Source organism: Apus apus, chromosome 1 (assembly GCF_020740795.1).
Source record: "Apus apus isolate bApuApu2 chromosome 1, bApuApu2.pri.cur, whole genome shotgun sequence".
Taxonomy (NCBI): Eukaryota; Metazoa; Chordata; class Aves; order Apodiformes; family Apodidae; genus Apus; species Apus apus.
This window is the reverse complement of record NC_067282.1, coordinates 111,530,483-111,558,020: the sequence shown is the minus strand read 5'-3', so window position 1 is coordinate 111,558,020 and position 27,538 is coordinate 111,530,483. Positions and strand designations below refer to the sequence as shown.

General features: G+C 43.2%; 1 protein-coding gene across 5 annotated transcripts in view; it reads left to right on the top strand.

Annotated features, from left to right (window-relative positions):
• The window catches only part of NHS (NHS actin remodeling regulator), a 261,186-nt gene extending 237,786 nt beyond the window's left edge, over window positions 1-23,400 (top strand). For 3 of the 5 annotated variants that reach the window (XM_051643012.1, XM_051643030.1, XM_051643020.1), the window contains exons 4-9: window positions 7,726-7,788; window positions 10,024-10,216; window positions 13,518-13,649; window positions 14,927-17,881; window positions 18,385-18,511; window positions 19,244-23,400. In XM_051643012.1, coding sequence (XP_051498972.1) covers window positions 7,726-7,788; window positions 10,024-10,216; window positions 13,518-13,649; window positions 14,927-17,881; window positions 18,385-18,511; window positions 19,244-19,868 — 4,095 coding nt within the window. In that variant the 3' untranslated portion in view covers window positions 19,869-23,400. The remainder of the gene's footprint in view (window positions 1-7,725; window positions 7,789-10,023; window positions 10,217-13,517; window positions 13,650-14,926; window positions 17,882-18,384; window positions 18,512-19,243) is intronic. The other 2 variants (XM_051643037.1, XM_051643046.1) reach the window with 2 other exon arrangements.
• The last annotated feature ends 4,138 nt before the right edge of the window (window positions 23,401-27,538 follow it).

Here is a 27,538-nt window from a genome sequence, read left to right as displayed (position 1 = left end):
TTTAGAAAATGCATACTCAGTGGTGAAAGGCCTGAATCTTTGCTGTGTTTGGAAAACAACCAGAGAGGTTTAGACATTACTTCCATCTGTGGAACACAAAAAAATAATAAATAGTGAGCAACCCTCTAAATCCTCTATTAGTTGGCAAACTTAAGTCATGCTGAATGCAGATGTCTTGGTTTTATCAGCAAGTCCACCTTTTACATTTCAAGAGGGAAAATACTAAGCTTTGTGCCCACACATCTTGGGCTTTTTTTTGGAAGCTGACCAGGTTCAGTGTTCCCCTGAGCAGGAGCAAGCAAGAGATGCTTGGAGGTTGTCATCCTGTCTATTTCAAGGCATCTGGCAGTGTTCTGCTTTGGTAATTGCAGCTACTCCAAGGCCAGAGTACTTCAAAGTGTCTTGACCCATTTCTGAGAGAACTCCTTGTTCGTGGGGCAACTGTACAACAAGTGAATAAAGCAAGACGAAGACACACATGAATGCTCTATCTGGCAGAAGGTTAATCAGATATTTTTACAAGACGCTGCAACAATGAATAACTAATTTATATTATGCCAGCCTTCACGACTTAATTATATCATTATAAGAGAAAGTTGAGAATGCTGTTCTTGGTTAGCATGCCCTTTTTGGCCTAAGCTTTTTGATATCTTTAAATTCATGTCTGCTTCAGAGGCTCCCGATAATCTTTCGTATCTGGTACCAATCACTTGTATCAACTATTTATCAATGAGCTAAAGATATTAAATCCTACAAGAATTTTTATTCATGGCATAGCAGTCTTTTCTGTGTTTCACTTTTCTGATGCATTGGAAAGGTACTGCTGAAAGCAGTACTGAACAACAATAAAGCCCCTTTCTGTGTTTCCAGTAAATGAGGAAAGTGATCAAGGAGAAGCTGGGAATTTTTTAAAAGTGGCAGGATCTGACTTTTGCAAACTGAATGCATGCAGTAAGCCATAAAATAAGTGGCTTGCTTTTGAGAAATGTTCACGTTACCATTGTGAGAACCATGAGAACTATCACTACTGAAAACTACTGACAAATTTGTACTTTTTGGCTGCTCTTTTATTGCTACCATTTCAGTGGCTCTGAGTTTTTCCAAAGATCTTGTATATTGTATAGTAAAGCTAGAGAAAATCAGACACACAAATGAAGATTCACTTTTAAGCATGACTGTCTTTACAGGGTCCAAAGAAGGGCAGCTTAGCTGGTGAAGGGTCTAGAGCACAAGCCTTGTGAGGAGCAGCTGAGGGAACTGGGGCTGTTTAGTCTAGAGAAAAAGAGGCTGAGGGGAGACCTTATTGCTCTCTACAACTACCTGAAAGGAGGTTGTAGCAAGGTAGGTGTTGGTCTCTTCTCCCAAGTAACAAGTGACAGGACAAGAGGAAGTGGCCTTGAGATGTGCCAATGGAGGTTTAGATTGGATATTAGGAAACATTTCTTCACCAAAAGGGTTGACAAACATTGGAACAGGCTGCCCAGGGAAGTGGTTGAGTCACCATCCCTAGAGGTACTGAAAAGCTGTGTAGATGTGGTATTTGGGAATAGTGATGGACTTGGCAGTGCTAGGTTAATAATTGAACTTGATGATGTTAAAGGTCTTTTCCAACCACAACGATTCTGTATTTGCTGAATACATCAATTAAAGTCCAAAGCAATGCCCATGTGAGTGGCTCTAGAGGGACATTTTGGACTGTTCCATCACAAGATCACTTTGTCATGGAGAAGAAGTAGAAAGCTAGAAATTACATAGGATCTTTTTTATCCCAGACAAGTTTGGAGTTAGCGTTACAGTCTAGTCTTGTTACAGGAGTAGTCCCGATTTGTCTAATGAAAGCTCACAGTGGTTTGGGATCGCCTAGTTCCAACCCCCCTGCATGGGCAGGGACACCTCCCACTAGACCAAGTTGCTCAAAGCCCCACCCAACCTGTCCTTGAATACTTCCAGGGATGGGGCATCCACAGCTTCTCTAGGCAACCTGTGCCAGTGTCTCACCACCCTTACAGGAAAGCATTTCTTCCTAATATCTAATCTAAAAATACCCTCTTTTGGTTTGAAAGAGGGATCTTTTAGGAAAGACTATAAGAACAGGGCATGGTTTATGCTTTTTATTGTCTCATGATTTATCCTTCCAGTTTAATGTAGAAATTGGTTTCAGAACTCTAGATCCAGAAATCAAACACAGAATAACAGCCACTATGGAACCTGTCTGCATTGGTTTTGAGACTTGTTTAATCAATTTTTTAAGCAAATTTACACTGCTGGCCTCAACTGTATCCCTGTGACAATGACTTTAATAATCTGTAAAAAAAATATATTTTTTATTTGTTTCAAACTTCATACCTCATCAATTCATTGCATCCTTTCTAGTTCTTAGACTTTGAGAAACACTGAGCACTGCTTTCTCCATGCTCCTTCTGGCTTTGCGGACATGATTTTACTTTCCTGTCCATACCAGTAATTAATTTTTAAAGAAGAAAAACTCTAGCATACTGAGTCTCTCTCTACACAGACAAACTATACAACCAAAAACATGTATAAGTATCATTCCTTAGGCATTTTTTCCACTGGAAAAAATAAATAATAATCTGAGGAGAGTACAAGGAAGGTATGGACTTGGGAAAATAAGGGAAATATTCCTTACACATGTTCCCATGACAACCCTGCCTGTAGCACTGCTGAGGCCAGTCACTGAGTGTGAAGATGCTGTGTCATTCCAACAGCATTTCAGCCTTCTCTTTTATTTTCTCTGCAGATTTTCTTTGTCTGCTTTCCCCAAGTTCATCCAGCCAGGCTCCAAAATCTCAGTGCTCAAGTTCAAAATGTCATGGGACCACAGTTTCTCAACCCCGTCATGGCACAGCTGTTATAACAATGGAGATGGAGCAAGGAACTCATAATATTTGGAAATTCACACTCACAGTTGCACAAAGTTCAGTGTTAGTTTGTTCATAATTATAATCTGAGCAGAAATGCAAGAGACGAAAAACAGACGGTTGTTTTCCAGCCAGGCTTTGCCTCTCCCTGAGACCTCAGCTAGAGCAAATTTAAAGAGAAAACAATGCATCAGGTAATTTATTCCATCTCCCTGCCATTTAAAAAATATTCCCTGTGGTCTGCCTTAGCATGTTTTGTACAGCAAAGGGAATCACAACTGAAGGTACTTACTTTCACACAGTTTTGTGCTGGAGCCCTACAAAGTGTGAGTAAAAAATAACTGAGTTAAGGGCTGGGCATGAATTGGGCTGTGCACTTTCTGCGAGAAAATCCTGATGTATCTGTTAGAAATAAAACCTACCTGGCATTATTAATCAGAATGAACTGGTATAGCACTGTTTGTGCAAGAAGCATAATACCTACTACTCTGTGTCGTGGGATTATTATTTTGTACCTTTGTCTGCTGGAATGCCATGCATGGTATCACTTCTGTCAGAAAACATGTCTTATTTTTGTCTTTACCTTGTCAAAACATTGGAGCAGTACATTAATCTCTAAAGGATCGTCAATACTTGAACAGATCACATTTGTGATGCTCCAAAAGAAAAGCTAACACCCACAAGCAGATAAAACAAAAACTTGAGAAGAATGAAACATATGGAAATGTAAATGTTGGGAGCAGGCAGGTGAGCAGGGCTGTGTTTTGCATCAGAAATAGCATGGTCAAAAATATTCCAATTGTTTTCTCTTCAGCATCAGACGACTGCATAAGGAAGCTGCTGTATAGGTACAAACGTTAATTTCTAATTAAGTAGTCAGCTGTGCTCTGAAAACACTGAAAAGCTGCTAGGCTTTCATTAGTATTTTTTCTCCTTTTACCAGACCCTTTAATTTTTCCAACATGTAAATCAATACCATTTTCTTGAACTCCCGTGAGTTAATAAAGTAGCAGGCTCTCCATTTTACAGGCAGAGAAAGGGAGATAGGGAGCTTTCACCCTTGGCCACAGGAGAAATCAGCACTTGGCTCATGTGAATGTGGGGTTAAACACTAGTTCACACTTACTGTACATGTCACCTTTGTGGTACGCGAATGTTTGCTTTCAAACATGAAGTCAGGATGTACTGTTAATAAGTACATATTATTTCTGTACTCACAGAGGGTGAAAGCATCCTGCATATGTTCTGCGCACTGCTGGAAGTGAACCATACATGAAGCTTGCAGATACATGCTAATGTTCTGCTCAGGTGAATCTCCCACTCTAATCATAAAGTCATCCTTGGAAGGAAACTTCCCCCAGCCAGTGCTATAGAAGCCTAAAGTCAGAAATAACATTGATCCTTTATGCTTTTTATTAGCTGCAATTTTTAGGCAGCAGGAGTCAAAAATAATCCTCTAGTGAAGAGCACCATGCTGCTAGCTGCCTCCTCTCCTTGCCAAGGCTGAGTGGGCTCGGCCAGCCCCAGCCCTATAGTGCTGGGGACTGTGACTCAGCCGCTGAGATGTCCTGCAAGGTAGCACCTTCCCTACATGGTGAAAACATAGCTGAGGGGAAGGAGTCAACTCAGCCATGCCTACATTTGACAAATATGTTGAGGATTAACGCTCTTGATGAGGCCTCAGCATTCTCACATCTTTAGTTGCCGGAACAAAAAATATTTCTCTTTTCTTAGGCTTATGTTTTCCCCCTTGCCATTGCACTGTGTTCAATACACCCTGTGCACTAAATTTGAAATCCCAATATCTCCTGTAAAGCAGACTAGGGACATGATCTAATGCAAATGATGCTTATTTCACTCGTCTTCCCTTACATCTTGAAGATGCCAAAGAACAGTGACATCTCAAAGCTGTGGGGAAAGGAAAACAGAAGAGGGGCTGAAGTGGCATTTTTGTCTTGTTACTGGCCCATTCGTTTCCTCCTCCATATCCCAGCTCTGGGACAATAAATGGGGCAGGCACATAATTTGCCAGGCTGGCAAGTTTCTCAAGTGCTAAATTGCTTCTTTGTCACTGATGGGATTTAAGATTTTCATTTGCTAAAAGGGTGAATTGTGTGTCCTTACTTAAGTACCTGCGAGTAACGCTAGGCTCTTCCTAAAAGCAGTGGGGAGAGTGTTCAGGGGTGCTTCATCTCACCCTGAGTTAGGTGCTGAAGGAAGGTGAACTGAATTGCTCTGTGGCAATACCTTGTTCTCTATAGGGGAAGTCTTCTTGACTGGTTCCAACTTGGACATCTGACTTTTTTATTGTAGTGCACAAAAAATAAAGACTTTCACATCAAAGAGATATGGAGCACTGAGAAACCAGATCACGTGCATACGCAACAAAGATTTTTACTGCAAAGCAGCTTCACAAGCACAATGGCACCTCTGCAAGTGAAGTTGATGGGATAGCTCAGAAAATAAAGATTTGTCAGTGAGTGCAGAATAAATCCCTATTCAAGCAATTACACAGCAGTTTGGTTTCAAAGCAATCTTAGCCCATTAAAGAAAAATGCCTATTTAAAGTATTCTAGCTTTGTATTTAACAGATTGATTATCACCATTGCTGTTTGCCAAGCACACCCACACAAAAGAAATTCATTTTGAAAACTGCCTAACTGCAGATTTGCCCATCAGACCAGAACAGCCTCGGGTATATAATAATAATTTCTTGCTTAATTACGTATTTACTCAGGACATTTAGAGACATTCTGGTCTTCTGAATGAATGAGAACATTTTAAGAGAGGCAGCTCTCTCTCTCCCCCAGTGTAGAGGTGTTGAAATGCTGAGGCTGCTGCTATACTCCAATGTCCCTCAGCTACCCAGAGGTGGGCACTACATGGGAACAGGCAGTAGTTGACCTCAGGACCCCTTGGAGAGGTAGTGGTGGCACTGGCTTTCTCAGGAGCATCACTGTGACTGCAAGAGCTGAATTCTTTTGATCACTTACATTTTTGTTCTACCTCTTGTAGGAACCTACCTAGGAAGTTTGTCCTGCCATGCTTTATCAAAGACCTGATAGTTTGGCACATCAGATGTCTGTGGGTATGCATAACCGGACAGGTGTTTTCTTGGAGGACTCAGGCAGAGTTGCACACAGGGAAGGCAGGAAAGCCATGCACCAGCAGGACAGACATAGCCAGATGCATAGCCAGATGTTGTTTGAGGCCAAAGTCAAGGTCCCGCTCTTTCTCCTGGGAAGGTTTGCCCCTGAGCAGCTCATTTGCATAGCTGTGCTTGGAGATTGGGCAGGAGGTTCCTCCTGTGCCCTTCTTCTTCTGCACCAAGACCATCATAGACCTTTGTGGGACACTGCAACAAGTTTCATATCCTGAACTCTCATCACCTCAGTGGTGTTTGTCTCCCCCTGTCTCGACCCTTCCCAGAGATCCTCCAACACCTTCCGTGGTGAAGCTAAATTTCAGATCAAACTCTGATCCCACTAACTGTAGTCAGTCTGCTCAGAGCAGGTGACTGGAAACTCGGCTGAAGAACCAAGGCTGAAATCACCCTTGGGTATCTGAAGAGCAGACTTAACTGGTTCATGTCTTCAGTATCTCCACACCCTTCGTTGCATGAACAGAGGTGTTTGTCCTGCAACAAGGACTTTTCCCAGCTTGGGAGAACTGGTTTTGCACTGACTTTCCTGCTGGAAATGTTAACTGGGAACAGTCCTGTTTGATTTCTCCCCTCTGCTCTCCTGTAAGGCTGATGGGCACCTCATTTGGAGGCTTCCCTTGGTTTTAGACCTGTACACGGGACCAGGGCAAAATAGGAGGTGTTGTGTACCTAGGAAGAGAATAGGAGAAGATGCAGAATTAGGCCTTTTGATACTCACCACAACTTTTATTCTGAGAGGAGACCATATAATGCAGTCTTTCAAACTGAGATTTATGCTTCATCCATCAGAGCAGTGTTGATAAGGCTTGGGAGGAAAAATGTTAATAGGATTCTTTGGCAGGTCTGCTAACTAACGCAGGGAGAGATATTAACCCCCACCAACAAACACTAGAGCTTTCCAGTGTGATCAAGAGGCTTGTTTTGTTTATCTCTTTCTTTGTTTTATTTCTTATTTCAAAAGAAGTCACCCTTGGTTTTGAACACAAGACAGTGCAACAAATCAACCAGAATTTCTACAAGAAGAGGATTTCAGAGATTCACCAAGATGAGGAACTTCTGGGCATCTCTGTTTGTTCTTTCAAGTGCTATAAAAAGTGACAATAAGCCAATTTGCTGTTGTCACCCTGACACAATTATTGCAACCTTAGAAATGTAATAATAACACCAGAAAACCTTAGCAAACAATGTATTTGATAAATCACCCTCAGGACCAGCACTGTTTATAACCATTGCTTAAATACCTCATGCAAAAAAATACCCTTATGTGATGAAATAGATCATTTATAATGTAATTGGATCACTATCTTGCTCTGCTTCAGCTCCAGGCAGTACACGGTTTGAGTTACCAAATCGATACAAAGCATTCTTAGGACAATTTAAGCAGGTCTGTACAAGGAAATTGAACCAATTTCACTGCAGTTTTGTCTATTCTGAGAAAGCAAAATTATCACAGACTTCATAGGGGTCCAAACCATTCTGTGGGCACAGTTGCATGAGCTGCACTTTGTAGAAAAGTAGTCTGTTCTGGGGAACAAACCCATCAGGAGGAAATAGGGTGGAAATCTCAGCTTGTTTTGCTTCTGATGATAATTTATCCAGACAAAAATTACGTGTTTTTACCAGAAACATTTTATGTATGTTTTTAATTTTATTTTTATTTTTTTTTACATTTCACATTTATAGTTTATCAGCACCCGTTCGCCCTCCCCAGTTGAATGTTGCCACATGACCCCCTGGAGTAGAAAGGTACTGGAAAAACAAGCAATCCTCAACTAACAGCCCTATCTCAACTCTTCTCCCTTGCAAATTCTAACCCTTCCTCTTGCTTGCTTTTCACGTGCTAACTTTACTGTGCTAAAAGAAGCCTTTTCTGGTTTTCTCTTTATCAGTAAAACAAAATAATGACTTTTTTTACTCCCTCTATTTCATTCTTCACCTTGGATGGGTTTCAGGAGCTCGTGGCAACCAGGCCACCTACTCCTATCACTTCCTTTAAAAGACCTGAACTGGGACAGGCTCAATAACATTAGCAATTGCATTTCATTCTCTTGCAAGGTCTTTGCTGAGCTGCCCCTTTTCTTCTTTTTTTCCTAAATGGTAAGAAACTGGGAAATGCCAGCGTGACAGCGGGTATTTCTTCTCTGCCCGTTGGTGATGCCACAGTTTGGAGAGGAGGAGCTCTGGCAGCCAGGGTCAGTTTGCCTGCTTTGTCCAGTGCTTCATTGTCATCTAGGGGAGGAATTGGCAACAAATGCAGCCTCTGTGTGTGTGTCCGAGTGTGTGTGTGTCCCCGAGTGTGTGTGTGTGCAAGGGATTGTTGGGGGTTTTTTTTGCATGCATACATCAAACTTTTTTTGGGGGGGAGTTACCTAGGAAACAAAGTCTTTTGTGCTGGAAGTTTATATGAGCTATTCACGTCTGTCGGGAATCGGAACAAAAGCTGCAGGCAGAAAGAAAGCTGCAATGTTTGACTGAAATCCTATGTGGGAAAAGGGGTTTTTCTCCGGGCGGGAGGAGGACTCGTGTGTTGTCTTGGGTCTCGGGGTGCTGCGGGAGGTGACCCTGGCAAGGTAAGTAAGTGCCCTCCAACAGTTTAAATAGTAGCTGCTGAGTTAAGATCTTGAATGCTTGTGAGGCCAGGAACTATATGCTGTTTGTTAAGCCGGAGACAGCTAATTCCCCTGGGATTTGTGAGGAGCCTGGGTGGAAGAATGGCAGAAATACAATGGCAGCCCAGGCATGATCTTGCGGTGTTCGACACCCACCTGCTCAACACCCTGCCAAGGGGTTGGAGAACAATATTTTATCTTTACCATGTTTGCTACCAAAACTAAAACTGGCAAATGAAGTGCAAGCAGCAGGCATGAGGGGGAAGGCTGGTAGTTAAGCAGCTGGGAATTCAGAACTGAAGAGAAAGCCAGCCTGAAAGGGACTGTGCTTCGCTTTTAAAAACCAAGAGGCAGACAGATATCCTGGGCTGGTTGAAGGGTTATCACAGCTTATAGAAGAATGTATTAATGGAAAAATTGAGGGAAATGAGGCAGAAAAAGGTAAGTTTTTTTACTCTCTGTCCCTTCCAGACAAAACAGATTTTTTTTAATTTTTTTTGGCAAACAAAAGAGAACCCCAAACCCAAGCTCCTAGTGAGCACCACATGAAAATGCATTTAATTAATTTATCTTTTAATAGATAAAATGATACTGCCTTTGCAAGACAGGGTGTTGTTGGGGGCTTTGCTATTTCTTCCAAAAGAAAACAAACCATCTGCGTTTCTTCCATGTAGTTTACTTTTCTCTCTGTTTATTTTCCATTTCTAGCGCTTTTCATATCATGCTGTAAAAATGTGCACAGCTTCTAAATAACCCTTTGAATTTCTTCTGGTAGTCGCTAGTCTTCTCTTTGGCTGCTGTCCCCCCACCTCGGCACTGTTAACCCCTGCTGCTTCCCACCCCATAGCTGCTGGGTGGCTGTAACTTCAGTCTGCTCATTATCTGAGTTGGTAAAAATGAAATGCAAATGTTCTTCTGAAGCACAAAGGGGTCTTCTTTAGAACTTTGGGCCTTCTGATGCTGGTCCTGAAATGAATGGTTAAACAGGACCAGTCCTTGCAAGTAATCAGCAGACTTGGGTGTTCAAAAGGTTGCAGATGCAAATGGGGGCCCAGAGGTCTAACGCTGGTGGTAATTGAGGGCACTTGCAATGGCTACCCGGGAATTCATGACGTGCCCCTTCTGATGGAGAAGATGTCCTGTAAATGTCACTGTAAATAAGCTGACTAGTTTCCAGGATGTTGAGGTATTTTTCTCCTATTAGCAGGATGTTATTTTTCCCCTGAAGATTAGCTTGTGCTGTGTAATTTAGCAAACATTTTTTCCTTGCATCCCTGTAATTGATTTCTGATCTGTGTGTCTGCTTTATTTCAATATTAGCCTCGTGTGTCTTTGAGTGGGAGACACTGATTTTGAATGTATTCATTTGCAGTCCCATCCACCAGAGGACGAAGATACAGATGTCATGTTAGGGCAGAGGCCGAAAAATCCAATACATAATATCCCTTCTACACTGGATAAACAAACCAATTGGAGTAAAGCACTACCTCTCCCAACTCCAGAGGAGAAAATGAAACAAGATGCCCAAGTGATTTCTTCTTGCATTATCCCCATCAATGTCACTGGTACAAATCTCTTCTATTTTTTTTTAATTTATTTATTGCATGGTTCAAGGGAGATCAAGTACTTACTTTGTTTAATTTATTTGAAGTCATGGGATTGTGCAGTCTAGGGGAAAAGACCCTAGCTTGAGGATTTAGTTTCTGGAAGACAGTGGGCTAAATTCATCCCTCATGCGTGACCGCTGGAATCACTGAAGCCGCATCTAGGATTAATTTGGCCCATAATTTCAGAGTCATGTTATACAGTGTAACATAACACTGGTTCCCTGTATAAACAATGTACTTTTGTTGTGTATATAACCTACAATCTGTATTTACAAAGACCTCAAATAACTTTTTGAATGTAGCTGACTGAAATAATGCAGAAAGCCACCAAAATTAATCATATGATTATCATGTGTAGCAGGAGAAGAGAAACTAGAGAATGTAGGCTACTATTTGTAGTGCTTTAAACATGCAAGGCATGACTGTGTAGTATGCAAACCATCACTCTGAGATCTCTTTACATGCAGCTATGCTGAAGGTATAGTAATGGCATTTTCTTTTATTTCTATAACATTTGAATACTTTTGACTAGATTTATTTGAGGAAGAGTTTGTTTACAGAAGCAGCTGTGTCACTTATTAATTGTGATAGATGACTTATTTCTAGAATAAAAAATCAGGCTGTTTTTCTCTTTCTCTTTTTCTCTTTCTCTCCTTCCAGAGGGCTATGGTAAACATAAAGTTGGTCTGAGTTTTGCTCAGTAATATTTTGAACCAATTTTTTATTAACGTAAGAGTGTAAAGGGGGCTGACTTCCACAGTTATAGACTTGAATATAAACAATCAGAAAATAAAAAATAAAAAGAAGAATAATAATTAAAAAAAACAGGGAGCTTTCAGTTAGCCTTCATTCCCTAGATAAAATATTTGTATTTAATTCTGTTTTCCTAGCAAGTGGGGGGCTGGGGGGGAGGTCACAGCCCCTCACATCCCATTGCTCTTTCCTGTGTCTATCAGCGGTGCCCAACTTTCCTGCAAGACAGGCTGCAGCGTTCACCATGGTGCTGGGGAGGGCTGTATGCCCATAGTCCAGCTTCAGCCCCCTACCAAGGGGCTCTGGGCTTTTAGGCTCGCAGCACATCTGCCCTATAGTGTCTGGGTGACAAGTCCCCATCTGCTCTACCATCAACTGTATGAATCCTCCTGGTGACAGCAAAATGGTCCTGGTTCCCCTCTGCCCCAGCAGTGGAAGTGACATTGCAGAGTGCCACCAGCTCTGCCTGCTTGCACAGGTGGCAGCCACGAGCTGCTGTCCCTGCCACCAGGACAACGCTTCTGGCCAGCTGGAGCCATGCAGGAGGACAGCAGCTGGCTGGCAGAGCTGCCTGCGTAGGCCCTGCCGGGATGGAGGCTGGGAGACAGCTGGTCAAGGTTGCAGGTTGGGCACTGCTGGTAGAAATCCCCACAGAAAGTTATAGATAGCATGTCACATTTCCATGAGGTAAAGCTGGTGTTGAAGTGATGCTCTTTCTAGATTCAGTGTAGGACCCTAACTGGTGTAGGCTTTCTAGCATGGCTAATGTCACCTAATGCAGTTCAGAGGAGAGTTAGGTCTGGGACCGATGTTAACTTTTCCAGTAATAGCCATTTTTGCCTAGACTCCACCTGCCATACATTGGAACCAAATTTCCACTGATCAGTTTTACAGATCAAGAATGGTATGTAATCTTCTGGATGTTTATGTGTATCATTCTCATTAGCACTAATGGGAATAATTTGTATGCGTCACGGGGAGGATATACCCTCTTCCACTTTCCTCTCGGAGATGACCCCCGTGCATCTGGCACACAGAGCATGTTCGGCTAACTCACAGTTGCTGGAAAACCAGCAATGATGCTGATTGATTTTTCGTTTCAAAGAGTTTGCTTTCAGTTCTCTGTTTTTGTTTTTTAAGCTTCTCCCAACCCTGAGAAATGTTCACTTTTTAACAAAATTACTGTTGTTGGAGATTACAGCACTTTTGTTTCATATTAAAGAAAGTTCTTCCTCTGCTTATTCCAGGGGCATTGGTGGTTACAGGACATCTGTCTGAAGCCTCTATTTCACTGTAGTAGATTTCAAGAAGAACTTTTACAAGAAAGTTACTTTTTAATGTTTTACATTGTTACGTAGTGTAATATGTATGTGTATGTCTGTGTATAATTATGTTTTCTATAATTATACGCTATGAAAATAGAGCTTCTTATCAGGATTTTTTTTCCCCTTTTGTTTGGTTTAGTTTGTTTGGTTTTCTTAAGATTACAAACCACTGTACCAGTGACCCTTATGTTAGTGTTTTTATAGACCTGGCACACTTTTTCCAACCTGTCCCATGTCAGCTTTAGAGAGTATGGGTGTACAGTTGTGTGAAAAGCCAGCAGAGATGGGCACTGGTCTTCTGGTGGGCCTCCTTTCAACTTTATTTTGATAACACAGTGTAAAAAAACAAAGTAAAAGACACTTCCCTGTGCTAATGCCACGGAAACATAAAGAAAAATGAGGAATTCCTGCTTATTCTGTGAGATCGTGGTCATAAATAAGTGTGCCTGTGAACCTGGGCTCTGAAATCCAAACTGAGGATCTTAATTCACTGCATGACTGGATTCCCAGAGCAGACTCCCATGCATCCGTGGGATCTGTGCTGCACACTTGAGGAAATCGGGCCACTTACTGATGCATGTAAATAAATAGCAGCTGCCTGTTTTTCTCACTGTTGGCCATGAAGAATGCTCTCTAAACTTGCACAGGGACTCGCCCCCATTTTAGCTGTCTCCTTCCTTTCTGAAATGTTAGCCCCCTTAGCATATTGGTCTCCTAAGAAGTGCCCAACTACTGCAATATGGCCTTATAACCCTAAATTGTTTTCTTATGCTTAGATGCTTAAAAGAAGTCAGGCTATAGCTGAGCAGATTACTCTTTGCAGACAAGTTACTGTCATTGACCCTATGGCAGATGGATAAATAGCTATAAGAAAAATGCCCTGTTACCAAGAGCTCTCAACTCTATTTTCCTTCCTGATTTTCTTTTATTTCCTCTTTTTTTTTCTTTTTTTTTTTTCATTTACTCCTTTTGTTATTTTTGGCAGACCAGGCTGCTGAGGGGGAGCTGGACTTAGATGTAAAACTGTGATATACTGTGATATAATTTTATAAGAGCTACATAAGGGCTCCCTTATGTTTATTCACAGGCTTAACCCAAGCTCACATAGCTCCACTGTGTTCCAGCCATTAAAATTTGTTTACTATTTCTAAAGGCTAATGAGACCTATTTATGGGTTGCAGGAGTTGGTTTTGACAGAGAGGCTAGTATACGCTGCTCTCTTGTTCATTCACAATCTGTACTACAGCGGAGACGAAAGTTGAGGAGGAGGAAAACCATCTCTGGCATCCCCAGAAGAGTGCAACAGGAAATAGGTGTAGTATAAATACAAATCTTCCGTAGATAGCTTTCTAACCAACTTAAATTGCAGAGATATGAGCTGGTAGTCAGCCTTCCAAAGAAACAAAACCTCGAAAGCGTAAATGCGTGTGGAGTTTCAGAATTATGTGCTTTGTTTTTTTTAATTTACTACAGTAAGCAAAGCTATATTACTCCATATGGCCTTGATGGACCAGGGGCCTTACTGAGTAATATAGATGTATGTGTTCAGCTCTTATTGTGTAAATGTTAATCAGTTCTTTTTTTTTTTTTTCATTTTATTTCTGTTATGAACCCATAGTTATGTGCATAAAAAGTAACTAGATTAAGTGAAAGTTTTTTCTTGTGTAAGAGAAGCTTAAGGTAAAGGACTGACAGATGTGGCTCAGCAAAGTGATGATGAGCTGTCACAATAGCTGGATAACTCACTCAGATGTGCAGTTGGGTATCTGCCTTAGAGACAGCTGCTGGTACCCTACAGGAAGCTTTGCTAAACATTCCTTTTATTTATCATGCTTGTCTTTGACTCCTTCCTTTCATTCTTTATTACCAAGAATATTTGCCTGAAGTGAAATGGCTTACCTCATTTTTTGTCCCAGGTGAATTAGGATCAACTCTGTTGAGGGCAAATCCACTGTGAAATTGGTATTAATGCAAAACAAAAGAAATAGGATCGTTGTTTCTTAATGTTCATCTGCACCTGAAGATGGCTCTGTTATCTTGGTCCATTGCTGTGAAACTTGATTGGGAAGCAGAAGGAATGTGTTTATCATAGGAAATAAGCAACCAGAGAACCTATGAAAGAAAGATCCTGTGGCCTTGGAAATATTCTTGGTAGTAAAGAAGCAAATAATGGACATTCTGAACAGAGAAGTAGTCAAAATAGAATTATTTTTAGATGCTCATGGAGTGTTTTGTCCAGCAGCCACTCCTGAGAACTGCATTTAACTAGCTGAAATAGAGTGACAAAACCTGAAAATTTAATATTTATCTTAATATTTACCACAGCAAGATCAGCTCCATGTGAGATCACATTGCAGAAATAGGAGAACTGAGATCACATTGCAGGACTAGAAGAATTTCCCCACCTCACTGGGATGAGGTCTGCCTTATATATTCTTTATAGCAAATTTAAATTTGGTCCAGGGCTCAGCGAGATTAAAAAAAATAATAATAATACAGCAGATAATTCTTCTTGGGTTGCTTCGCTGGTCGTCTCGTGCCAGCAAACACGGAGCTGTCTCCCACTCACTTGGCTTTCCGTGTGTCCTAGATTCAGACGAGTCACCGGTGGCAAGAGAGCGCAATGTGATTGTGCACGCAAACCCAGACTTCTCCAGCTCCAGCAGCAGGAGGTCAGGGACACGGGACTCAGAGTGCCAGACAGAAGAAATCCTGATAGCTGCTCCCTCCCGGCGGCGGATCCGCGCCCAGAGGGGGCAGAGCGTTGTTGCCTCCCTCTCCCACTCTGCCGGCAACATCTTGGTGCTGGCAGACAATGGAGATGCTGTCTTTGCTGCCGCTGTCAGCAACCGCATCCGCTCACGGAGTCTTCCTCGTGAGGGCGCCCGGGCCAGCGAGAGCCATCAGGATGCCACCACTAAGGGTGCAGGGTATGAAGCAGAGCACTTCCTAGCTGGCCAGGAGAGGATTCTGAAAAAGGGGAAGGAGGTCTTGGGCAAGCCGGGTTCACAAGAGCATCAGCCCATCAGTTTAACTTGTCCTCAGCACCTGCACAGCCCTGAACACAGCATTGGTGAGAGGGGGAGGTCACGACTCTCAAGGATGGCTGATTCGGGCAGCTGCGAGATTTCATCCAACTCGGACACCTTTGGGAGCCCCATTCACTCTATCTCCACAGCAGGAGTCCTGCTCAGTAGCCACATGGATCAGAAAGATGACCACCAATCCTCCAGTGGCAACTGGAGTGGAAGCAGCTCTACATGTCCCTCCCAGACGTCTGAAACCATTCCTCCTGCTGCCTCTCCTCCGCTGACGGGCTCTTCACACTGTGACTCTGAGCTGTCACTCAACACTGCTCCCAATGCCAACGAGGACTCCAGCATCTTCATCACGGAGCAGTTTGGTGACCACGTGGACAAGGTCAGGGGCCACAGGGCAAGCTCCTTCACCTCCACTGTGGCGGATTTACTGGATGACCCCAACAATAGCAACACAAGCGACAGCGAGTGGAACTACCTGCACCACCACCACGATGCTTCTTGTCGCCATGACTTTAGCCCTGAGCGCCCAAAAGCAGACAGCTTGGGATGCCCCAGCTTCACCAGCATGGCCACCTATGACAGCTTCCTCGAAAAGAGCCCCTCTGACAAGGCAGACACTAGCTCACACTTTTCTGTGGATACTGAAGGATACTATACCTCCATGCACTTTGACTGCGGTCTAAAGGGTAATAAAAGCTATATTTGCAACTATGCAGCCATGGGCTCCGAGAGTGGCCAGACCGGAAGCATGACCTCCAGCCTGGCTGACTGCACCTGGCAGGAGTGCATGAGCCACAGGAGGCAGGGACGGCAGTGCATCTCACTGAAGAAACCAAAGGCAAAGCCAGCCCCACCAAAACGCAGCTCGTCTTTGAGGAAATCGGAGGGCAGCACTGACCTTCCTGACAAGAAAGAACCAAAGATCAGTGGTGGACAGCATGTCTCTCACACCACCAGGGAAATGAAGCTGCCCCTTGAGTTTGCAAACACACCTTCCCGAGTGGAAGGCCCCAGCGTGCCGGCCAAGCAAGAGCTCTCCTGGGCAAACCAGGGTGACGGCGGGTTAAAGGACACTCCATTCAACACTGCCGATATCCCGTCTTTTAAAGATGAAGGTGCTGAACAACCTCACTATGCAGACCTCTGGCTTCTGAACGACTTGAAATCCAGCGATCCTTACAGGTCCTTGTCCAATTCGAGCACTGCTACGGGTACTACAGTCATAGAATGCATCAAGTCACCGGAGAGCTCTGAATCCCAGACATCCCAGTCCGGGTCACGAGCCACCACCCCATCCCTCCCCTCAATCGATAATGAATTTAAGCTGGCCTCCCCTGAGAAGCTGGCAGGGTTAGCCTCACCCTCCAGCGGGTATTCCAGCCAGTCAGAGACACCCACCTCTTCTTTTCCGACTGCTTTCTTTTCAGGACCCTTGTCTCCAGGGGGGAGCAAGAGGAAGCCGAAAGTACCGGAGAGGAAGTCATCACTGCAGCAGCCGCTCTCAAAAGACGGCACCACCTCGGTGAGCAAAGACCTTGAACTGCCAATTATACCTCCTACTCACCTCGACCTAAGTGCTCTTCACAATGTCTTGAGCAAGCCCTTTGCTCACCGGCACCAGCTGCACGCCTTCAGCCACAGCAAGCAGAGCACTGTTGGGGAAGCCCTGCATCCCAGCCCTCCCTCTGCCCTCGCCATCACACCCTCCGTTCTCAAGTCTGTCCATCTCCGGGCAGTCAACAAGCCCGAAGGAGGGAAACAGAAAGGCAGCACTCCAGACCTGCTCTGCATACAGGAGACCACCTTGATGGCTACTGATGTTTCTCCAGGCAAAATGAGGCCGCTGTTAGCTAAGAAGCCAGTATCACGCCAGTACTCCACAGAGGAGGCCATAATGTCGTACATTGATGCTTCCCCAGCAGAAGGGGGCCCTGGAAAGCCAGCTTTACAGAAAAGCTCTTCTTTCAGTGGTCAGAATAGCTGTGAGAGAGAAGCTGTAACTTCAGCAAGCCTGAGTCTGGTTGAAATCAAAGCTGGGAAGGACCAAACACACCTGGTCACTGAGTGCTTGCCAGACAATGCTCTGAATCAGATATGTGCTGTCTCCACAGATGGGTTTCAGAAGGGCTCAGCTGTCCTTGCAGGTGATGAAGCAATGAAACCTGACCAGGGTGCAGAAACAGAGCACAACCTTCAGCAAGTGCAGGCTCAGCCAAAGCTCTCTGCAGGCAGTGAGGGGAGGCTGGAAGCTGGGCCTGCAGGAGAAAGCCCAAGTCAGGTAGAGGGAGTGGCCATCAGCGATCAGCTTAAGCATCAACCCAATGTTAGCCACCATGTGCCTGGGAATATTGGCTATGAAGCAGAGACAGAAGCAGTGAATTCACTTGGTGAAGCAAGTTGCAAGCAGGAAAACGATATCGCATCAGGTATCCCAACCAAAAGTGCCTCTGATGATGGCAGGGTGGACGAGATGGCAGGTGGCATGGAGGAGCCTTTGCTGAAAGGTGAGCTATGAGCTCTTTCTATGTTACACCCTGTTATGCAGCTTTGGATGTAACCTTGTGGTTGAGTCAAAAGGCTGGAGGTGCAAATCAGCATGCCTTGCTAGGTTTAAGTATAGACCCTTCCCAATCTGTTAGATGGATAGCCAGCCCACAGATATTTTAAGCTTTTTCAGTGTGTTCAGAGTGTATTTCTCTGATATTTATTTCCTCCCTTGTGCTATATTTCAGCCAAAAAAGACAAAAGGGTGGAGTGCATGCCCTGGGCACAGAAGAGCCTCATTAGCACAACAGCACAGTAAATGGGAGATCCTGGTTTCAGGACTCAGCAGTGCCTCCTTTATGGGCATGCTATGCATATGATGTTTAGGTTGGAGGATAAAGTCTGTATTGCGGTATTGACTGTTGTGACTCAGTTGTGAGCTGAGCTGGTGCCTTGCATCAGCAGTGCTTTTGCAAAGCATGGCAGGGTCTGACTCATAGTGTGGCCTTTTCCCTTGTTTAAGAGTCTTCTCCAAGTGATGAGTCCCTTGTGTCTCCGCTGAGTGAGGAGTTGCAGGCTGATGCTGAGGATGTCTTTGTGTCTCCAAATAAACCACGCACCACCGAGGATCTGTTCGCAGTCATTCACAGGTGACCTAAACTTGCAGCAATGGGGAATGATAACATGCAGCCCTGCTCAGTTGCCCACCAATGACAGCTGTAGAATGGTTATTTGATGGTTAAGTCTTGTCCTGAAACTGCCTTATTTACTTCATTAAGTTTAGTTTTCTAAAAGGCAGCTTTTAAAAGATGCTTTATTATAGTCTGGTGTGCACTGTATCTTCATGGCATGTGGAGGATGCTTTACAAGTAACATCAGGCCATTCTCTCTAACAAACATATGTATCTCCAAAGAAAACTACCCCCAGTGGTTCCTGCCTTCTGCCCACCAGCTCTGTTCTGGTGAGTGAGTGATTGTAGCAAGAATGCTGAGAAAGCCTCTCTTCAATCTGAGGATATTTTGTAGTCAGCTGAAATTTGCGATCATAACTGAAATCACATATTTCTGATATTCAATACGTTACGTTGACTGTTTTTATTACCTAAGACTCGGTATGCATTGTTGTCTTTAGAAAAAGAGCTGGCTATGCATATATTGTTATGGAAGAGCTAGTTGAGGTTGAGGGACTCTGTGGCTCAGTGCCTCATTCATTGCACAAGAGCTATCGTGACTTAAAGTGCCATCAGTCACTGCTAGCCCCTGACATTTGACAAAGGGATTACAAGAACTCTAGCCAATATGAAAGCACGGTCAATTTGACCAGCGTGAAGTGTTATTCTACAAAGATAATGTATGAAGGAGCATTCCTTTTGTTTCTGCAGATCCAAAAGGAAAGTTCTTGGAAGAAAGGATTCTGGAGACCTTTCTGTAAGAAACAGATTGAGAGCTTCATCTGGGACTAGCAGCCAGCCTCCTGCCAGCAGCACATTGCCCGCCAGCAGTGTGCCACCGGCCGGCAGCGTGGGCACTCCCTTAAGCAGTCAGAGGTCCCCTGGGCTCATCTACAGGAATGCCAAAAAGTCCAACACATCCAATGAAGAGTTTAAGCTACTACTCCTTAAGAAGGGCAGCCGATCAGATTCCAGCTATAGGATGTCTGCCACGGAAATTCTGAAAAGCCCTATTTTGCCCAAGTCTCCTGGAGAACTGACGGCGGACACCCCTCAAAGCCTAGAGGAGTCTCCCCCTGCAGTGAGCCCCGATGCATTGTCTCCACTCTCCCCCTGCTCCCCCAGGGTCAACGCGGAAGGATTCTCCTCCAAGAGCTTTCCCATGTCAGCATCTTCGAGAGTGGGGCGCTCCCGGGCACCCCCGGCAGCCAGCAGCAGCCGGTACAGCGTGCGCTGCAGGCTGTACAACACACCGATGCAGGCCATCTCCGAAGGAGAGACTGAGAACTCTGATGGAAGCCCCCATGACGATCGGTCTTCTCAGAGCTCAACGTAGGCTGCATGGGTGCCAGGGCCAGGATGCCGACACCCTTGGGCTCTGTAGAGATGTGAATATAAGAGGCCAATGCTGTAGCAGTCAAAAACAAACAAACAAACAAAAAAAAAAAGAAAAGGAAAGGAAAAAAAAAAGAAAAAGTTGCAGGGCGATATTGATGCTTAAACGTGTTTGTGTTTGCAAGACGCTGGGGAAACAGAGGACTACAGCTGTAGCTATTTATTATGTTACATTTTCTAAAGTAGGAAGATAGTCTGCTCTGTTTTCTTTTAGCTTCATTTGATTTGTCCCACTCTCATTTCTGTTGTCGCTGTAGATTTCAAGGCTATATGCTTTCCAGAGTTAAAAGTGAGTTTTGTTTGATTATTTTTTTTTCCAGAAGCTGCCCATCTAGAATCAAAACCCTCACTGTAGTGCTTCCCTAGGGAGGAAAAAAAAAGGAAAAAAAAAAAAAGTTCTTGAGGATTGGTATTTTTCTACATGAAAATGAGCTGAAACAAAATTTAGAAGAAATTAACAAAACATATGTAAATACCATATTTTTGATAAAAATTTGTAAATAAAATTATCAAAAAAAGTGGACATGTGGCAAACAATTTACTGCATAACAACTTTGTTTATAGAAGACAAAAGAAGTCCAATGTAATAACTGTATTCTGTGAATACCATTTTCATATCAAACAAAAAATTCACACGGCCACCAATAATCACTTTCAGTGCGACAAGCCTGAAGGACACCTTAGCTAATGAAGTGGAAAGGCTCACTGCGATGGGATTAAAGTATCCATTTGTCTTTCTAAGGCAGCTCCAAAGAAGCTAACTGGAAAGCACAGCTGGGAAGGGTTACCGTGAGGATCGGTGGGGAAAGCGAACATGCTTCCGACAGAACAAAGTCGTGTCTGACGCAAAGCCCCAAAGGGTCCCACCCCACAGCCTCCCCTGGGCCTTTATTCTAGCAGGGATCACTTCAGAGAGGAGAGAGGCAAGAAGAAATAGTACTTCAGTTTCATATTCCTATTAGGCTTTTGGGATACATAACACGATCATAACCTGGTAACTATAATCTAAACACGATTAGTCTCTGGTTCGTAAAGGAAACAAATAAATTATAAGCATGCAAGAAGCGCTTTCGATTTATCAGTAAATATCCGCGATGAGTTTTCAGTGAAGCTTTCTCTTTGTGCTGATGAGATTCATGCTACCTAAGTATTTACAAAAATGACACTGTGAAAACGTAGCTGGGAAATAGGTATGTGTATGCATTATTTATATTCATTGCTGAGCTGGGAAGGGGAAAGCTCTGGTTCGTTGTGCCAGCCACGTACAGTTGGGATCTTGTCTGGGTTTACCAGAAGTGCAGGATAGGGTCGGGGACTGGGGTGGGAAAGGAGACAAATCAAAGCAGCTGCTTTGATACAAATGAAGGCAGGGAAATAAAAGCTGAATTACTTGAAGTTACTTGAATTTTCTCATCTTAAACCTGCAAGAACATGTACTTTTAAAACTTAACCTGTGAATCGCTTTAGACTTTTAATTTTTAAACACAATAAAACCAACAGGTCTTGTTCTCCTTGGGGTCAGCATGGTTTCCTTCAATGTAGCCCCATCTGTGCTACTTGGAGAAGAAGGCCTTCTTTGTCCAAAATTGATGCAGGTGGTGTTGGTTGCCATAGGATATGGTTTGGAGTAAAGGTTAGTGCAGAGAAAAATAGTGCAAGGAGGAATGTGACATGCAGTAGGACAGGTCAAGTAGGATGGCAGAAGGGGTGTACTTTGGTACTAAAGAAATAAACTAAAAGCTGGCTTTAAGCATAAGTAAAGGACAGGGAAGCAGGATGTGTGAAATGGGTTTTTACTAGTTTTTTTTTGCTTTTAATCATGTAATGCAGAAAGCTGAGAATTTTTAAAAGTGGGCAGAGCATGTTTTAAAGAGAAAGGTTCTACCTAAAAGTGTTACGATTTTAAAGAGTCTGAGCAAGTCAGAGTGTTATTTCCCATAAGGTTTATGTCTGGTTTTGTTTGGTGCTTACCACAACAAATATAATATTAGGGTTTCCTACCATCCTGTGTAACCTGGTTGTGTTTGGTGTGCGAGGTAGAGTTGCTGTGAATGTGGTATGTGCGTTGGGGAGAGGGGTGGTCCCTCAGCTGAAATGCTGCAAATTTGGGAACTCTAAATGATCTAAAAATCTAAAATAGTTTTCAAAAAGGTAATGGTAGCAAGGTTTTGGAAGCAAAAGGCTAATCACATTAGTGGATTATTTAAGAAAATAAGTCTGAACAGAAGTGAGGTGAATGAATGGTAATGTTTTAAGAGGAAACCTTTAGCATGTAATAAACCACTTTCTGGAGAACATGGGTATAGGAAGTTTAGATATTGGGTAGAAAATCCTTAGTTTGTCATATTCAGTCATTTTCCTTAAAAATTTTACCAGGAGCACTTTTAAAATATGTTCAGTAGTAATTCAAAACCATAAAGAGAATACAGCTGAATTGACTTCAATGAGATCACTTTTTATTACCAATCAATATAATTTCATAGAGACCATAAATATATTTATATAAACTAAAAAAAATATTTTTGACTGGAGTGGTGCGGCAACACTTCACATAGGAAATGGCCACAGAACAATCCTGTTAAAATACAGTCTTGCTTCCTTTGTTCATTTCCTAGTTTATATTTAGCAGATTGAAATCCAAATAAAGAGAGATTCTAAATTCACTATGAAGAATTCATAAAAAACTTGGGAGTCAGAGGACAGCAAATGGTGGGGACCCCTGTAGTGCTGCAGGCATGCCATTAAGGCACTGGAGGACAAGCTGTAGAGTGAAGGGGACATCACTCACCTCTTGAGACAGGGTACAGGACATTATGCATCAGGTAACCGTTGAACTGTCATGTCAACCTACTCTTACGTTGTTTGCACTGATGTTATGGAATTACTGAAGTTATACAGCTGTGTGTTCTGAAAAATAACATTCCCCCCCTTTTTTTTTTTATTTTTTAAAATTTTGTTTCTTGTTTTTTGGTTTTGGTTGTGGCAGCATAGAGGACATGGAATAGTTGTAGCAAATAAAGCATATGTTTGCTTTTGCCAAAGGTCAGTGATTGAGTGCATTTGCTGCAATGGTAGCAGATAGAGAAATACTGTAGGTTATGACTTAAAGAATATAAAAAAAAAAATAATTAAGAAGGTTACAGTGTAACTATTTTGGTACTAGCACCAGTTCATGCTGGCAGAAAAGACAATGGTTTATGGACTTGCATCCATTTTGTATTTTTGTAATATTTGTAAATACAAACTTTTTAAATTGTTGCAAAGATGGTTTCTTTTGTAAAATGTTTTCAAAGTTTACATTAAATCCAAGCCTTTGTATATTTTAGAGCTGTGCAACACTTTAAGTCTTGTATTTATTTTTAGTAAAAACGGTGACAGTTTCATTGTGAACCCCTCTCAAAAAATGTGTCGGAAAAGTTTGATTACCTAGAAAGTGTGTATAGAAACTGCAAATAAACGTGACTGCAATTAAATCACACCTTCTCTCTTTAATTTCTTGTAATGAAATGTGAAATCTAATCTACAGACTACAAGTATGCTATTTCCAAAGGTAAGTATCAGCACATTACACATTTCAAACCACTTAATTGTGTTTTCTCTTCACCTTTATTTTTTTTACAAACTGAGTAAAGGGAAATCTATATCCAGATGGTCATTGACTTTAGGTAGAGTTTTCCCCTCAAGTACAATTTCGCCAGAATATAAAGACTTCATATTTGCCAGCATATCAAGACAATATAAAAGACCCAGGTCTATTACATGTAAGAAAAATGTAAGAGAAAGAAAGCTGGGATGAGTAATAGTGGGAAGACCGCTACTTTATCTTCAGCTGGAAAGCAAAACAAACTGCAACACTTCAAACCCAAGGCATGGAGAAGCCAGTGACTGAACCTTATCAGATAAAGCAGGCCATGGGCAAAAGACAGGCCATAAATTATAAACACAAGCTTAGAAGTGCGAACACTACTTTATTTTAAAATGGATTGGTTATCAGGAGGTTGGGAAGTCAGGACATGGAAGCTAAGTGGTTTAAATTATAGCCTCTGCATGTCTCTTTGAAAATTGTATACCTGGAGGAAAAGAGGAGGGGAAGATGCGCATCATTAAACTTTTGGGTTCAGCTGTCATTTTGTCAGTAGCTTTGCAACACTGTAGTTGGTACTTAAAAATATGCGTATGGGGAAGAAAACAAAAGAAGCTGAAATGCACAGGTCTGGTGCCTTAGAGGGCATGGAAGAAATCAGATTTGGGGAATGCGGCTGGGCTACCTGCAATCATGTTTTGCAAAGATACGAGGATTGCCCTGATGGGTGTGGTCTTAGAGTAGCCTCCAAGTGGAAATCAGTTTGTGCAACATTTGTTTTAACCAGATGGTCCAAGCAGTTAAAGCAGCAATGTAGAACATTTCCTCTTGGATTGTGTGCCTTTCCCAATCCAGAAATACAGATAAGCAAGATCTGTAGGACAAGCTCGGCTCATAGAGGCAGGCACAAGCTGGTTTTCATCTGCCCACTGTAAACCTGTGTATTTTTTTCATGCTCATTGGAAAAGAAGACGAAGCCTTCCCTGGGCAACCTGTGCTAGTGTCTCAACACTCACAGTAAAGCATTTCTTCCTAATGTCTAACCTAGATCTACCATCTCCAGTTTTAATCCATTACCCCTTGTCCTCTTACTACATGGCCTTATAAAAAGTCCCTCCCCAGCTTTCCTGCAGCCCCTTCAGATACTGGAAGGCTGCTATAGGGTCTCCCTGGAGTCTTCTCAAGGTAGAACAACGCCAACTGTCTCAGCCTGTCTTCATAGGAGAGGTTCCCCAGCCCTTGGATCATCTTCATGCCCTTCTCTGACTCTCTCCAGGAGCTCCATATCCTTCTTATGTCGGGGGCTCCAGAACTGACCACAGTACTCCAGGTGGGGTCTCACGAGAGCCAAGTAAAGGGGAAGAATCACTCCCTTGACCTGCTGGCCATGCTTCTTTTGATGCAGCCCAGGACACAGATGATTTCTGGGCTGCAAGTACACATTGCCAGCTCAATGTTTAGCTCATCCACCATCACCCCCAACTTAATGCACAAAACAAGGCTGGGGATCTAGGAAGACCAGTGTGTAACTGGAGTTAGTCCACAACATCACTTATCATTTGAAATGCTCAGCACTACACAATACCAAGTTTCAAACCCAAAATGCAAGACACTGCAGAAACAGAGAGAGTAGGTAAACTTGTATTCTGATTTTATTGGAGCAAAAACCCGTAAATACAAGGAAAGATGGCCAATAAATTAATTTCAGGAAATTTCCTGTAAAAACCGATCCAATAAAAATAAATTATTTGCAGATAAGGCTTTCTCACTCCTGAAACTACGATTCTGCATTCAATGCAATAACTATCAGCTGACCCCTTACCCAGTAACAATCTCCCGCTTACTTCCACTTCCTTCAGTTTCCTTTTCAAATCCAGCCTGCCTTCTAGATGTTTAGAAAGCCACTGAAACATTATTTGTAGAAATACAGAATGCCTACCACTTTGTATCTTCAAGACAGAACTTTTTAAACCAGAGTGCTGTAACTCAGAACAAAGATGTTATGGCTTCTAAGCATATCAGGTAACTCCTTTTAAATTAGCTTCGCTTCCAAAAGATTGTACTTCTCTTAGTCCTACCATAAATGTCTTTCTTCTCTTAGCTCCTCCAAATACCATTGCCCCACAAGACTATGGAAATCAGATATATAACAACATTTTTCAACCTGTTTCCTTTCAAAACCAGTATTTTTTTCATCCTTGCCCTGAGTACTTGCTTTCCACAGCCAGCAGTATCCCCCGTTCCACACTCTGGTACAGTACTTCTTGTCTGTCCCAAGAACTATCTCTTCCCAATTTATTCTTTGCAGGTACTGCTTCCTCACATCCATACAAAATGTTGCCTTACCATAAAAGAGTTCCTCTGTTTCTGCAGAAAAACAACAACAAAGGGAAGATAAAAGCTGATTTTGAATATGGCATTGTTGGCTAGGCTGTTACTCAGGCATTCTCCCATCATTGTCTCAAGCTTTATGGGAAAATTAAAACTCTTTGCTTTATGGGAAACTCTTAGCTTACTTGATGCTCCTTGAGCCCAGTACTTTTACTGGAAAGCATTGCAAAATTCTGATCTGTCTTGGTGAAAAAGCTTGTGCAAGAAACTGGATAAACTGCACAGATTCAGTTTGAGATGGGACTTGTAGATGCTGGTCTTCCATCTGGATATCTATGTCAAAGAATGGAAGGCTTCTGAAACCTGCTAAAGATCAAAAAGTGATATAGGAAGCACTGACTCAGTCTGCCCAGTAGCTGGACTTGGATCCCAGTCTCTCCAGTTGCTGGCACATGGAAGTCCCTGAGGCCACATCTCCACTGCAGATTCTGGCACAGACTATCTCAGCCCTTCATCACCCCAGACATGCTGAGCTGGCCAGAACATCCCTGATCCCTAATGGCCAGCTCCCTATGGCTGCATCCTTGGAGACACAGAGCCATTGACAGACCCAGTGTTGGCCAAGGCACCCTGGTCCCACTGCAGCCACCTCGCTTTGGTCATGCCCCTCTCACCCCTTGAGAGCCCCCAGACATTATGGTCTCTCCAGCAGCTGGCTAGGTCCCCTCCAGTCCCTAGTAGCCAACTACCCCATGGTCTCAGCCCTACAGACACCTCTGGCTGCCAAGCCACTTCAACTGTGGGCTGGGCAGTCCAGCTTGACCTTCAGTAGTGTTTGCACACTCACACACATACACCCACACTTGCTTCAGCTGCTGCACTCCAGGCATAAGTCCTTTGACACATGGTCTGACTCCTGTTGCTGCCCTCAGACCCCCATACACACACATGCCCAGAACAGGAAATACTTAATCCCAGAAAATGGCTAGATTTACTAGGGTGATACGCTTGTTCCTCCTCAATTCCCCTCAGTCCATCCATTTTCCAGATTTTGGCTTCTCTCTTAAACATCTCATAATCTGAAGCTCTTCCGTGCCCCATACCCCTAGGAAACACCCCTCCCTCAGTCCCAAAGGTGCCCTGGTGTTGAGTCATTTGAAGGGTTCCACGTCTGGATGCTGCAAGTGAGGCTCTGCTGGGGCAGCCCTGGGAGGAGCCCAGGCAGGGTGTTTGTTCCTCTGAGACCTTAATTTAGGTTCCCACCTGCCTTTGTGCCGCTGTGCCCCTCTGGGCACGTGGAGAAGGGCCTCTGGGATGGGCCTGAGAGCAGCTGCGATAGGGCAAGAACTAGGCTCCCCCAGCCATTGTCTCTCCATGCTCCTTTAAGGGTGTGCAGACCAGCTTTTAGTGGGGGAATACTAGGTTATCTGATGAAAGGTAAAACCAGAGAGGATCATACAGTTAGAAACTGTGAGGACTACCTTTTGCAGCCCTTAATACCCCTTTGTAACTGGATTCCTTCGATTCCAAGTGTTATAGGTGAATCAGGAATTTAATTTGCTGATCAAATGTGAATGTACGTGGCGGGGTGTTGAGCTGCAATATCTGTTAAATGTTTGTAGTTATGTTCTGTTATGTAATGGTTAACGTTGGGAGTTATACCTTGTTAAGTAATGCTAAATGCTGACGGCCGTATC